This window comes from Protopterus annectens, chromosome 4.part0 (genome assembly GCF_019279795.1).
Source record: "Protopterus annectens isolate FY-2018-M chromosome 4.part0, PAN1.0, whole genome shotgun sequence".
Lineage (NCBI taxonomy): Eukaryota > Metazoa > Chordata > Ceratodontiformes > Protopteridae > Protopterus > Protopterus annectens.
Genome location: NC_056733.1, coordinates 661,265,543 through 661,281,698, shown reverse-complemented (window position 1 = coordinate 661,281,698; position 16,156 = coordinate 661,265,543). Strand labels below are relative to the sequence as shown.

Below are 16,156 nucleotides of genomic sequence, written 5' to 3'. Positions count from 1 at the left end.
CATATAACATAGCTGGTCTCACTACCCTCTTGTAGACCTTCCCTTTCACTCTTACAGATACTCATCTGTCACAAATCACTCCTGACACTCTTCTCCACCCACTCCATCCTGCCTGCAATCTCTTCTTCACCTCTCTTCCACACTCACCGTTACTCTGAACTACTGACCCCAAGTATTTAAACTCATCCACCTTCGCCACCTCTACTGCTTGCATCCTCACCATTCCTCTATCCTCCCTCTCATTCACACACATATATTCTGTCTTAGTCCTGCTGACCTTCATTCCTCTTCTCTCCAGAGCATATCTCCATCTCTCCAGGGTCTCCTCCACCTGTTCCCTACTCTCACTACAGATCACAATGTCATCTGCAAACATCATAGTCCATGGGGACCCCCGTCTGATCTCGTCTGTCAACCTGTCCATCACCATTGCAAATAAGAAAGGGCTCAGAGCTGATCCTTGATGTAACCCCACCTCCACCTTAAATGCATCCGTTACTCCCACCGCAGACCTCACCGCTGTCACACAACCCTCGTACATATCCTGTACCACTCTTACATACTTTTCTGACACTCCTGACTTCCTCATACACTACCACAACTCCTCTCTAGGCACCCTGTCATATGCTTTCTCTAAGTCTACAAAAACACAATGCAACTCCTTCCGACATTCTCTGTACTTCTCCATCAACACTCTCAGAGCAAAGATCGCATCTGTAGTGCTCTTTCCTGGCATGAAACCATACTGCTGATCACTAATCATCACGTCCCTTCTTAACCTTGCTTCCACTACTCTTTCCCATAACTTCATGCTGTGAATGATCAATTTAATCCCTCTGTAGTTACTACAGCTCTGCACATCACCCTTATTCTTAAAAATCGGTACCAAAACACTTTTTCTCCATTCCTCAGACATCCTCTCCCTTTCCAAGATTTCATTAAACAATCTGGTTAAAAACTCCACTGCCATTTCACCTAAACACCTCCATGCTTCCACAGGTATGTCATCTGGGCCAACAGCCTTTCCATTCTTCATTCTCTTCATAGCTATCCTTACTTCCTCCTTGCTAATCCATTGTACTTCATGATTCACTATCCCTACATCATCCAACCTTCTCTCCCTCTCATTCTCTTCATTCATCAACCCCTCAAAGTACTCTTTCCATCTCCTCAACACACTCTCCTCGCTTCAGAGTAAGAAATCCTTTACTGTTTGCATAGATTTCGCTTTGTCCTCCATTTTCTTCAAAACCTCCTCTGCTTTAACACCAAATAAGGTATCCTGCTGTAATGGAGCATCTAATAATTTTGCTTTAACATGATCAGGCAGATTCTGTTCCTTTAACCAAGCATGCCTCCTAATGACAGAACCCGTAACTGCAGCCCTGCAAGAGGCCTCCAGAGAATCAAAACCACATTGCAATGTATGCTTTCCCACTAGTTCAATTGCATGCAATAAATCCTGCATTTCCTTATTTTCTGCACAATCAGAATTTGACATTTTCTGTTTTAGCATTGACATTAAGTATTGCTGATATTTAAGCATATGAAATTGACAATTTAAAGCCCTCACAGCCAAAGTAGCAGAAGTGTAAACCTTTTTTCCCCATCTGTCTAGTGCCCTTGACTCTCTATCAGAGGGGATAGGGTTTCTTGCAGTATCTGGAACCCTGTAGTATCTGTCTGGTTTAACAGGGGCAGGAGGAAGAGTCAGGAGAAAGTCCGGACTCTGAAAATACATCATCTACAATATCTAACACAGGAGGAATAGCCAAAGCCCTGTGCTGAGGTAGTAAAAGGAAATCTCTAAGTATTTTCTTAGATTCTGAATAGTCTTGGCTCTCCCAGTAGAAGTGCTCCCTCATGGTATGCAGGGTTTTCCCAAATGAATAATCCTCAGGCGGTGAGGCTGAAGGGATAGATTCTTCAGCATCAGAATCCTCATAAGGAGGAAGAGAGTATTCCTGTTCAGAAGAGGAGTCAGAGGAAATGGAAACCTGATCTGAAGATTCATATTCTGTCTCTTGCCTAGGCCTCTTGTCAGGAGGGGGATGGGAACCTCTGATCAAGGTAATTAGGTCTTCAGCCATTTTGAGCATCTGTTTTTTGGGCATGGTAGTCTGTCCAAGAAAATGCTGTACTTGTTTCTTTGTCTTTAGAACTGCTTTAGTCTTTGCTTTGGAAGCTGAAGTAGGCTTTACATATAACTGTGTAGGTCTGAAAACACCCTCAGAAGCAGATGCCTGCTCAGCGGCTCCAGACCCATCTGAGGGAATAGTTTCAGAGTGTCCAGTACCTTAAATATCCAGAGGCCTAGCTGGCTCCACATGGGAGTTGTCAGCGGCCTGTGGCTCTGAGGTAGCGGGTGCCAGGGGCTGCGAAAGCACCTCACTGAGAACCGTCAAACCGGCGACTGGCTTAGCTGAAGCCTCATCAGTTTTGGACCTTGGATGCCTGTCCTTTTCTTTTTCCATGCGCTTCTTATAAACTCCGGTCATCGGCTGTTCCGACGGCATTATATAATTGAATCTTCGGCCAAAGTAATGAAAGGCAAAATCAAACCGACGCTTAATAGTGCGTTGGTTAAATCTAGCACAAAACCGACAGCTAGCAACGTTATGATCAGGGCCTAGGCAAGGAATAGAGTAAAAATGAAAATCCTTATGAGGTATTTGCTTCCCACAAGAAATACAATTGTTAACTTTTACGGAAATCGGACTGGAGCAAGAAAAAAGTTTCCCCAACGGGGACTTAGCTTTAATGAAGACTTCGGATCTGAAATTCGTTTTTGAAAATCTCAGGAGTCGGCTGACTGGCACTTGCGAACTGCTTTTGCTTCGGGCACCGCACGGCAAGAAAGACTGAAGAAAATGACGTCGGCTGCATCTTTTATACCCCTGGCGCACTGATGTCAGGGAAGTGGCGACAACAACTGACGCCGGACCTAGACTTTGGAAGTCAGGCCGACTACGGGTAGCCTGCCAGCAGGATAACCCAAGTGTAATGACTGCAACAGTGAAACACGAACATCTGCACATCCCTCCAAAATTGATGAAAAGAGAAGACGAAAACTGGTCAGGGAGGCTGCCAAGAGACCTACAGTAACACTGAAGGAGCTGCATGAATTTCTGGCACGTACTGGTTGTGTCCTACATATGACAACAATCTCCTGTATTCTCATATGTCTGGGTTGTGGGGTAGGGTTGCAAGACGGAAGCCTTTTCTTACACAGAAAAACATCCAGGCCCAACTAAAATTTGCAACATAATGCATCACGTCTCCCAAAAGCATGTGGGAAAATGTGTGATGAGACAAAGTTGAACTTTTTGGCCACAATTCCAAAAGGTACGTTTGGTGTAAAAACAGCAGTTCACCAAAAGAACACCATCCCCACGGTGAAGCATGGTGGTGGCAATATTATTGCTTTGGGTTGCGTTTCTTCAGCTGGAACTGGGGCTTTAGTCAAGGTGGAGGTAATTATGAACAGTTCCAAATACCAGTCACTTTTGGCCCAAAACCTTCACGCATCTGCTAGAAAGTTGAAGATGAAGAGGAGTTTCACCTTTCAACATGACAATGACCCAAGCATACACATCCAAATCAACAAAATAATGGCTTCACCAGAACAAAATGAAAGTTTTGGAATGGCCCAGCCAGAGCCCAGACCTAAATCCAATAGAAAATCTGTGGGGTGACCTGAAGAGGGCTGTATACAAGAGATGCCCTCACAATCTGACAGATTTGGAGCACTTTTGCAAGGAAGAGTGGGCAAATATTCCCAAGTCAAGATGTGCCATGCTGATAAGATTCCTACCCAAGAAATCAAAAGGTGCGTCAATAAAGTATTATTAGTTTAAGGGTGTGCACACTAATGCAACCAGCTTATTGTACGTTTTTTATTTCTTATATTTTTCCCCCTAACAGATCTGTTTGTTTTTCAATTGAATTGTACAGGTTATAGGTCACAGTGAAGGTGGGAAAAGTTTTGAAATTATTTATTGTGGTCTCATTTTTTTATATCACAAAAACCTGGCATTTTAACAGGGGTGTGTAAACTTTTTATATCCACTGTAAATGTATGATTGTCTATATATTAAGTGATGGTTTAATAAAGATGTTTCTTGCTAAAAAGAAAAGGCAGGAATTGAAGAATTTATGTATTACTACTTAGGTTATATATTGCACATAATATATGTGAAGCATAAAGTTTGATTATCCAATTACTTTTTTTATATGACTGCAAATTCGCCTATATCACAAGTGATAATTCAATAAACGTGTTTGAAAAAAGAAAAAAAAAAAAAAAAAAAAAAGAAAAAAAAAGGAATATACTACTGTACCACCAAGGTCCACTGGAGGATTTGCATGAAGAACCTTGCAAGAGGGACTAGAATAATGGCAGCTTACACTGACCAAAGAGCTTGTAACACTAGTTTCACTGAAGGAACTGATTAGACAGTAAGTGCCATGCCTGATTTCTCAAAGATTTGATGCGATGAAAAGGCAATGAAGCCACTTGAGTCATAGCATCCAGTTGAGTTCCCATAAATTCCAAAGTACAGGAATCAGGTTCGACTTGGCATGATTTTTCATGATGCCTCGGGAGTTTGAGAGCTGAAGCAAGTAATCACTGGCTTGTAGAAGTTGATTTCTGGTTGGGGCGGTGAGGAACTAATTGTCGAGATAGGGAAACACCTGGAATCCTCTGAGCCTCAGGTGAGCTGCCATGCATTTGGTGAATATCCGGGGCTGCGGTGATTCCAAACAACAGTGCTCTGAATTGGTAGTGACTGGTTCCCAGCTGAAACCACAGGTGTCTCCTGGAGCATCTGTCTATTTTGATATGATAGTTCGCATCCTGGAGATCTATAAGCACATCCAATCATCCTGGTGCAGAAGAGGCAGGATGGACTGAACCATAACCTTTCAAAACTTTGCCTTTACATACCAATTCAGAAGGCTTAGATCCAGAATTGGTCTCAGGTCCCCGGTTTTCTTTCCTATTTGTTCAGATGGGACCTCCTGGATGGCACTTTTTTGCAGAAGCTTTTTGAACCTCTTGAGCTGTATACTCCCTCTGACTGGGTGGAACGTCCAGGAGTTTCAACCTTGTAACAGGAGGTGGAAGGGAAAAGTGAATGTAGTAACCTCTGGATATTATGCTTAGCACCCATGCATTGTTTCTAAGATTTGTCCAGGTGCAGGGAAACAACCCCTGACTGCCTCCAAAGATTGACAGTCAGGTAGCACTTCAGGAGAGCTGATAGGGCCTATCAGAGAAGGAGTCTGACGCCCTGGTTCTGAGGATCCCACTCTGCCTCTGGGGCGATGCCTGCCATTGGAACCTCCTCCCCTGCCCCTGGAGGAAGTGTCCACATGCTGGTCTTGAAAAGGTCTTTGAGATTTCCAGAACCACATTTTCTTCCCACTTCACTGGTTTCTACAGAACGTTATACAAGGAGTAGAAAACCTGATTTCAGTGGCAGACACGGTCTTTCCTTCCTGCTCACTGAGGATAAGCGTATCCTTCACTGATAGCCCAAACAAGGAGGAGCCATCAAACGAGGTATTTACAAAAGAAGCTTTGAAGTGTTCCACAAAGTCACATAGTTTCATCCAGGCACGTCTCCAAATAGGAATGCCTAAAACCAGCTGCTCGTGAGGCACCCTCCTCTGTGTAGGAAATCAGCCTCATCGATGAAATGGTAACAGATGAAAGAGTAACCAACTGGGGAGAAACCTTCTTCAGATCCTACACAGACATGGACAGAGTTTGAAAGCTCCTTGATCAAATCTCTCTGTAAGCAAGTAAAATGTCAGGTAATTTAATGACCTCAGTGCGAATGTGGCTGAGGCATAGATGTGCTTTCGAAATCTGTCCACCACTCTGGACTCCCTGTTTGGTGGCTGGACAGAGGAGCTTTGCTTGGCTAGCTCCTTCTTAATGGCTCCCACCTCAAGTATGGTATCAACAGGGTCACCCTTACTTCAACGGGTTCTGTCTGATGCATGAACTAGAAATTTATCTGGACATTTGGGGATGGGCTCAACAGTGTCCTGTCACTTCCTAGTCTGGTGGGAAACTAGATCAATAAATTAGTGCGGGGGGGGGGGGTCACCAAAGACACAGATGGGCCAACCCCAAAAGCCTCCAATAACACCAACTCCTCAGGAGGAGGAGGATGGAAAGACCAGCCACACTTCTGTTTAAGGATTTCCAGAATGTCTCCAAAGGAGACGTCGTGAGGTGGTACTCAAGGGGATCTTTTTCCCTCATCAAAGTCTGTGTCTTCAGTGAGACGCGCCACAGGGGAGTCTATGTGCCTACTCTTGCACATTCTCTTCAGTGAGGTGCTTGGGGGAGGTGTCGGAAGAAGAGGGGAATTCAACGGGGGACTTAGGATGGAAGCTTCCCGGAGCTGGTTGACCCTCAGGAGCAGAAATGATGGGGTCACATCTCAGACCCAATGTGGGACGAGGGGGGGGGCAGGACCAGAGATATGAGAGGATGGCTTTCTGTGCAGACAGAAGGTCTTTTCTACTACCAAGGCGGCCAACGATCCGGGGACACCTCCCCGCCCGGAGCCAAGGCAGTCAAGGAAGAGTGGTTGGAAGCAACCCCGGATCCTAGCCCTCCAGAGAGAATCGGACCTAAACTGTCAAGAGTCAAGGCATCAAGGGGAGCAGACGGATCTGAAAGTAGGAGCTGAACCCAACCCCTCAGAGCTGGCATTGACCTCTCTTATCAGAGCTGCCCCAATCCAACAGTGTCAGAGCAAAGTTGGTCATGGAAACCATCAGAGTCGAGGAAGGGAGCTTCCTTGGATCAGATGTCAACCCTCTCAAGATCTTGGATCCTGAGACTCTGAGACCACAGGTCTGATCAGAGGAGGAGACAAAACTGGATGGTCAGTTGCACTCACTGATTCAAGAGGGGACAGAGTTAGCAAGAGCCCCATCTGGATCTGAGCCTTGAAAAATCTTTGCATCATCCTGTCCATAGCTTCATCAGTCAATATCCTAAAGGCTCTGGATGATGCCATGGATGCAGGTCTGGAATGTTTCCTAGGAGTGTCAAACAAGTTCGATGGCAAAGTCGGAGAAGCAGGCTTTGACAGAAATTCTGTTGACCGAATCCTAACTCCCAGATACAAAGGTCTGTGATCCAAGCAGGAGGTGGAAGGTACTGGTGAACTAGTGATGGTCATCACTCCTGTCAGATCCGAAGAGGACTGTGGATCCAAAGGAGATGGTGCTGTTGTTGGATCCAAAGTCTTAGCAGGTTTTCCAGAAGGCACCAATGAAGCACTCGTGACTTCGGAAGGGCCCTCTTTCTGGATTCTTCGGAGGCATGATGTAATTTTAATGGGGTTTGAGCACCACAAGATGATGATGATGATGATGATGCTGTAAGTCGTTAAAGTAATAGCTTACTACGGTGATTGGAGATGGCCCTTCGATTAAAGGCAGCACATATGTCACTTCAGATGCTGAGGAACCAGGAAGTAGACAAACTTCTTGTGGGCATGGGAATTGGAATCTCTTAAAACCAGAGGGTTTTTCAGACATGGCTACAGGAAAGAATTACACCAAAAATACAAGAAGTTCTTGAAATGACTAGCATAACTGCTACACACACTACAACTAACTTTAAACACTCAAATATGATAATCTAACACAATATATATATATATATATATATATATATATATATATATATATAGCTATAAAAGACATGCCAAAAGGCACTTAGAAAGGAAAGTAAAGAAGAAAAAGCACACCCTAACACCAGCAAAATGCTAAACGTTAAGTGAGGGAGACGGAGAGACGAAAGACAAGAACTAAGTTAGATAAACTATGAAAACAAAGCTCCACACAAACTGTGATATCCAAAAAGCAGGGGACCAGGATCGAATCCACACAAACAACGTTTATTGAGCACTTTCGTCTCTTGAATAGAAACTTCTTCAGAATAACACAGCATATTACCCAACAGCCTTATATATATGCTATTTCAACAAATTAGTCATTAAGTAATTAATAAAATAATGTGCTGAAAGGACATATAAACATTTAAAAAGCAACATATATATATATATATATTGCACTCACAGTAAAAAAAGAAAAACTGCGATTAAAGGCATATAAAAAATACTTGACAATTAAATATATCCTATAATAAGCTAATTTTTTATATGCTTCTAATCGCATTTTTTCTTATATATATATATATATATACATATACATATATATATATATATATATATATATATATATACATACAATGTGTGTGTGTGTGTGTGTTGCTCTTTAAATGTTTCTGTGCCCTCTCAAGACATTATTTTATTAATTAGTTAATGATGACTAATTTGTTGGAATAGCATATAGAAGGCTGTTCGGTAATATGCTGTGTTATTCTGAAGAAGTTTCTATTCAAGAGACAAAAGCGCTCAATAACCGCTATTTGTGTGGACTGGAACCTGGTCTCCTGCCTTTTGGACATTAAGTTAGACAAACTGTAAGAAGCTAAAACAGTAACCCAAAGTTTACAACATAACAATCAAAGTTCACACTAACACAACTCGAGACCAGGATCTGCATCTTGATGCGATGGAGGCAAATGACATCTGAGGAGTTGGGGATGGAATAGAGCATTATGGGTAGAAGGAGGAGCTCGAGATTCGGATCCTAAGTCTTGTAGATGTGGCCCAGTCAGATATGAGTATCAGATCCATAGCCCATTCGTGAGGAAGAATGAAAAGGACATCAGATGTTGAGGTTTCCATTTTTGACAGAGTGGTTTACCTTAAGGATGTCAGCATTCATGTTAGTCAACCAACTATACATATATATATATATATATATATATATATATACACACACATACACACATACATACATACACACACACATGCGTGTGTGTGTGTATATATATTCATATATATATATATATATATATACATATATATATATATATATATATATATATATATATATATATATATATATATATATATATATATATATATATATATATATATATATATACATATATATATATATATATATATATATATATATATATATATATATATATATATATATATATATATATATATATATATATATATATATATATATATATATATATATATATATATATATACACACACACACACACACACACACACACACACACACACACACACGAGCTACATGCACACTTCCTTTACATCTTTCTAATGTGAGACCTGGATTATTATCTAGATACCAAAACGGAAGGAAGTCACTACCCTTTAGAGTTTTGGGTAAGGAGATGACAGACATAGCCAAGTGTTATGATTTAACTATTACAGTTAGGTTAGCTCCCCTAACAGGATGTTAACATTTTAACATTAAAAGGGGTGCTTACCTTCTAGTGTAGGTCAGTATAATGATTTTATTGCATTTGCTAGCTCCCCCTTCACACACCTAATGAACACTCCTTAGAAGAAGGTGACAAGCATAAAATGTCAGCTAAATGTCTGAAATGACCATGTCTACCTCTGCAGAAATATAAGCATGTTCCATATAATCCATTGTCTAAACTCAGAAAACTGAAGCATCTTAATTCAACAAACCTCAACCACGGTTAAATCCAACCTTCTATTTGGTATAAATTTCTTGATGGTTTGTTACTGTTGCCTAAAGGACCGTTACAAAAACTACTAAAGAAAAGGAGGGAGCAAGCCAACAGATGATGATCTGTAATGCATGCAGACTCCTTAGAACTTTTGTTACAGTAAAGACAATTCCACACAATCAAGAAACTGTTAACAAAAGATTCAGTTGCAACCTGCTAAACAGAAAACATGAAAAAAATTACCAGTCATGAAAAATATGTGAACTTTCCTGTCTGTTCAAAATGTACCATTCTGGCTTATATACATATACTACACAGCTGGTATTCAACACTTCCTCTTAATCCACAAATATTCAAAAACATCATTCTGTTTACTGTATATATGCCTAAAGCTCTTTCTAGCATCTTTGTCCAGATTTTTTTCTGCAAAGGGACTACCTATGCTGGTATTCTGAAAGAACCAAATTATACTGTTTTTCACATTCTGTAAATACAAAAAATATACTACTCACTCAGGAGTATTCTCTTTGTCTTCTTTCTCTTCTTTTTCCATTTTGCTGCAAGGTCCAGATGTTTGCACTCCCTGTGATGTTACATCTGGCACCCTCTTCAGATCTGAATTGCTAACTGTAGTTGGGGATATACTAGGGCTGCTTGGTTTGCTGCTATTACTACTACTGATGTTAGTAGTAGAGCTACTTTCACTGACTGATTCCTTGCTACTTGATTCAAATGTCTTTTCTTTGACAGCATCCTTAGATTTGTCAGCCACTTCTCGGGACTTGCAAATCAGCTGATCAACTACTGGGTCAGGTGTTGAACTAGCCTGTAACTAAAATTAAACAAACACTTTGTTATAAATGTGGAAACACATAAAAATTTTGCTAAAGCTTAGCAACCCTGCAGTAAAATATAGACAGTGTGCAAGTGTCCTGTCGACATCCTTCAGCTGGTCATACATCATACCTATACATACACATGAGAATAAAACATGGAATACAATCACACAGACTCAGAAGTACATTCGTACCCTGTCAATCATTGTTTGTGTGAATTATCAAGCAATCACAACATAACAGTAGGCAGTGTCAAAGTTTAAAATAAAAGATTACTAAAGGATTATCTTTAAGTTGCAAAACTTTAATGGAAACAATCACCTTACTTACTGACACACACATCAGCGCAACAGCAACTACTTTGGGAGAGGGAAAGTAGCATAAAAGCTGCAACACAGAAAACAACATAATTGCCTACTTTACTTTTTAATCGTTTTGTATCTTACCAAAAATAAAGGAGGTTGTGCTGGTTTGAGGCACAGAAGGATAAAACCCCTCTTTGCAACACAGATGATTTGGGAATGACTAGTGACTGTGGAGCTGGAGAAGGCAGCAATAGAGGATAGGAGTGAATAGCTGATCTTGGCTCGCAACTAAACTCACTGCTGTACTGACATCTAGGAATGGACTGTAGTGTGAGGATGTTCCAGCAATGACTGGGCCATGATAGGGATCTGCACACCAACCAATGCATGCGGAAATTAGGCAATCATGGTGGTTAGCGTGCTCTGAAGGCTGGTACTATGGACCAAGTCAATTAGCTGTGGTAGGGGACTGAGAATTAGGGCTCAATTACAAAACCATAATGGCAGCTTAGATGAGGATGATGGCCTCACATTCCTGGATCTCATCCTACACGGAGAACTTGAGTTCATGGCTGGTAGGCAGGAAAGAAAAAAAGGATACAATAAAACAAGAAGCTGTGCTCAGCTTACTACACATGTCTAAACAAATGCATTTATCCACTCTTGATATTGCTAAGTAACTTTTAATAACCATAAAATCAAAGTTCTTGAAGTGACTGAAAATTTACTTATTCACAAAATGTTTCACTAAAAGTTCATACATTCAAGTGTTGAATAATAAACTGGCAAGAGAGACGACATAACTTACCCTGAGGTTTATTTACCTCAAAGTGTTTCTTACATCAGTTAGGAGGGTACAGGGGAGGTAGCACTGCATAAGGTGAGCTGTAAGAGGCTTTGCCTTCCCCAATGTAAAAACACTGCTTGGTTACCAATTTAAATTTCTGCACTTGGACTAAAAACCTTTTGATGGAATGGGCAAACATTTAATTGAACTGTATTACACTAAAATTACCAAACTAAATCCTAAATGGATAACAATATAGTTAACACATTACATGGCTTAGTTTCACTTTCTGCTGTCACTTACTATTTATGTTTCACACATGAGCCAACACACATCATAAAGTACAGCTGAGTAAGTAAACTTACCATAACAGTAGGTGTTCAAATAAATCACTGTTGCAATAGCCTTAGTTATATAGGTATACATCCTGCCAGCTTTCCAAAGCCTTGAGCTACCTTCCACACATGCAACCAGACTGCTGGTGCATGAAATCCTACAAGAAAAAACCAGCAGTCAGTGTGCCAAAATCATTACAACTTTCTTGTCCAAGGAAGAAAAAAAAAAGCAAGGCTATGTTCCTGATAAAAAAGGTAATGCTGGTATAAAGGTCTTCACTCTGGCAACACAACATAGAAAATGAGGGGGAGGAAGAAGCTACAACAGTAGCTATTTATCTAAATATCTACTGTTACGGTAAGTTTACTTACAAAACTGCACTTTGTTCATTCATTAAATCACTACTACAACAGCCTAAGCTATATGGGTAGATTACTATAGCTTACAGAGATAGAGAAGAGAAAGACAGAGGGTCCAACAGCCCCTGAAGAACGGTCTTAGAAAAGCCTGCTCAAGACCTAAAAGTAACCTACTTTATAATCTTTTGTAGAAATATCAACAGAGAGCCAAATGGTTGCCCCTATAATTCTTCTAGAGTCCCCTTTCCAAAAAAAAACACAGAAGCAGCCATGGCTCTGGTAGAATGAACATTGACCCTGCCTATAAGTACTTTATTAGTAGGAATAACAAACAGAAATAGCAAGAGATAACTGGAAATTGTTTTGACACAAGTTGCCCCTTTTTCATACCTTCATAGGAACTAAACAGCTGTTCAGCATTTCTGAAAGGTTTAATTCTATCAGGATAATACCAGAGCTGCCTGTGCAGGTCTGAGAGTACGAAGAGTAATTTCTCCCTCATGTTTAGCTTCTGGAAAGAAGACAGAGAGATGGATGGATTGACTCAAAGTAAAACTATGAAACCACTTTAGTAATAAATTAAGTATTTGTTCTCAAGGAAATCTTGTCTGCATGGAATGCCAAATAGGGCTGACTCACCATAACAGACAATCTTCTTGTAGAGGTCAGAACAATAAGTAACACTGACTTGAAATTTAAGAACTTGTAATCAGCCAGATGAGAAGGTTAAAAATGAGCCGCAGTTAATTTTCCCACAACAAAATTAAAATCCCAAGCAGGTGCCACCTGTATTCTACATAGTCATAAATGCAAAACTTTCGAGACTGTATTGAAAGGGGAGGATCCATAAGAAGACATATTAAAAGGCAGAATGATTAAGATTGATAAAGCAGTAAGAAAAGCAAGAGGATAGTAACTCTTACAAATATTACAAAACCAGTGGTACAGAAACCCTGAAAGGGACCTGATCCTTAGTGCAGTACTAACTAGAAAATATTTTCCCTTCACCAATATTTGATCTCCTAACAGAAGATGTATTTGCCTCCTTTAACATCTGTTATACATCCTTGGAAACAAGGGGCCTAAAACGTATCAAAATTGAATCATTCAGGCAGTCAGTTTTAGTTTCAAGGTTGGGTATATCTAATGACCCCTGTCTTTTGAGAGTAGATCCATTCTGTGAAGAAATTTGCAAGTGCCCTTGCAAAACCCATAAGAATGGGATCATATGAGGTTACTTGGCTATTGACCCAAAGGTCATTTTAAGCATAGCCATTTCATCCCAATGTAACATCACAGATACTCTAGTCAATACCCAGGAGTGTATTTAGTAATGACCACCCATGTCCAGGAGCGTTGTGGACACTATCCCTGGTAATAATTTATGGTGCCCCATCCACTCATCCAAGTTCCTTCTGAACAGTGTCACAGAGGTGCTCTGCTTCACATGAACTGGCAGCCTATTCTAAAGATGCAGCAGTCACTGAGAGAAAAATCTGTCCCACCAGCACGTCCTGTTTTAGTCGCAGGCCATATTTAGATCGCTGGAATGGGTAGCTCTAGTCGCATTTGATTTATGGATATGCAGCAAGTTCACTAGGTTTGGGTCGAAGATTGCTCTGTTAGCCAGGCACAAGTCTCCCCTTAGTATACACGATACTGAGTATGACAGGGACTTTAGTTGGTCTGTGTAAGGCATGTGGCTTACACAGGCAGAACCACTGTTGCCTGGGCAAGAACGGAGTTACCTCAATGATTCTTTGAGATTCTTCAGGATATTCAAAATGACCCTGGATATCAGTGGAAAGGCATACATTATTCTCATCCAAGACAGCAAAAAAGCATCTGTTCTACAGGATTGTTTGCAAGTGATCTAGAAACAGAGTTTCTTTAGTTGTTTTGAAAGCAGACAAACAAATCTACTTGAGGAGCTCCCCACAAGTGGATCAATAAGAACCCCTCATTCAATTTCCATTCGTGAGGGTCTGTCCAGGTCATGCTCAGCTTGCCTGGCCCAATATTTTGTTCTGTTAGAATGTGGGATGCTCAGAGGGTTAAACTATGCTGAGTTGCTACTTCCAAAGCAACCACAGCCAGTCTGCACAGAGGTTAGTACTTGATATCTCCTTGTCGATGTACCACATGATTGTGGTGTTAATTGTGATCACTTAAAGAGGGCCTGGTGGCCACAGATAACATGAACTGAAAGCATGAATAACTGCCAATATGCCTTTACATTTATGTGCTTTGGTCTGTCGCGTTAGCCCATAGATCATGCACCATTACCAGACCACCCCCACAGACATAGTTTCCCAAGTAAAATCTAAAGCATCTGTTGTGAGGATTGTGCAGTTGTCGTCAGACAGAAAGGGAGACTTGAATTCAAGGACATATAGTCTTTCAAAGTTCAACACAGGAATCAAGTCCGGGTGAAGATGATGGGGCCTTACTGACTTCAGAAACAACAGAATTTTCCTGGCAAGTAATCTGCCCAAAGGACCTATTAGAATCATAAATGCAGTAAACCCTAGAAAGCGGAGATATGCCAGTGCTGAAGTTGATGACTAACTGGAAACTATCAGGAACAAATTTACATACAAGTCTACTTTTCCTGGGGACGATAAACATTTGAAAGGAGGTATCAATAAGGCAAGTCCAGGAACACTATCCTATGAAGAAAAACAAATAAGATTTCTGAATGTTGATCTGGAATCCTAGGTTGAAGAGGAAACTTCTAACCCAAGTAAGAGACCGCTGATATTTTGAGAAAGGCCTTGCAAACATAAGTAAATCACCTAAATAAGGAAAAATGTGAATACCCTGCAATCTGCGATGGGCTATCACAGGAGCTAGACAATTTATGAACACCGTTGGAGCATTAAGTAAACCAAAGGGTAATTTAGAGAACTGATAGTGTAATCCAGACAGACATTCTTAGAAAATGACTGAAATCTGTGGCAACAGGAATGTGGTAAGCATATTTTAAATCTAGTATTACCAATAAATGGCAGGAGGAAGTGGAGGTAACAGTGTTTGCAGGGACAGCATTTTGAAATTTGTAACTTTCACAAACAGGTTAAAAAAGGATAGGTTGACATCTTGTTGCCAATATGGTCCTCTCTTTGGCATCAAGAAAATTATTGAAAAAAAAAAAACGTTTCCCCCTCTGATTTGAAGGAAATTTTTTATTACTCCCACAGAAAGCATCTGCTGGATGACTGTGGGAAGCAGGGATGTCTGAATTGGAGGAATCCCCTGGAAAGAAGGGAGAACTTCCACTTCCATTTGTCTCTCTTCCAAATAACTCTCCAACCCATTTGCCTGAAAATCTGTTGCCAAAGAGGAAACCTCAACAGGTTAGGTACAAACCCGTATGTCACCCGGTGGATAGCCAACTGGCTCACAGACAGGACCCAGGAAGTTAGAATTGGAGAGTCCACTTCTACAAAGAGGCCAGTCACAAGTGGAGTCCCACAGGAATTAGTCCTTGGACAGCTCCTTTTTGACATTAACTTCTCAGAAGTCAAGGCCAATGTCAGTGGTCTCTGGCTGACTAAATTTGCAGAAGATTGCAAATTAGGAGCCATCACTGAATCTCACACAGACACAAATGTTCTCCAGGAGGGGCTGACACAGACAAACAACTGGTGTCAGAGTCATGGACTAAAACTAAATGCCACGAAATGCATAATAGTATCCTTTGGGAAGTCATCCATCCCTGGTAACTATCATATTGTCAACACACCGCTTAAAAATGACCCAGTAATCAGGGACTTAGAGAGACACATATATAGTAATCTAGCCTTTGATCATCATGTGTCTACAGTGGTGAAGAAATAATTCTAGGTTGCACAACTTATAAACAAAGGTATGGCATCTAAGTCCAAGGACGTCATTGTTCCACTGTATTC

General features: G+C 40.9%; 1 protein-coding gene across 1 annotated transcript in view; it reads right to left on the bottom strand.

The window, feature by feature from the left end:
- Window positions 1-16,156, bottom strand: part of ATXN2 (ataxin 2) — a 2,781,632-nt gene that overhangs the window by 1,026,422 nt on the left and 1,739,054 nt on the right. Inside the window, exon 20 of the mRNA XM_044068622.1 lies at window positions 10,135-10,454. Coding sequence (XP_043924557.1) covers window positions 10,135-10,454 — 320 coding nt within the window. The remainder of the gene's footprint in view (window positions 1-10,134; window positions 10,455-16,156) is intronic.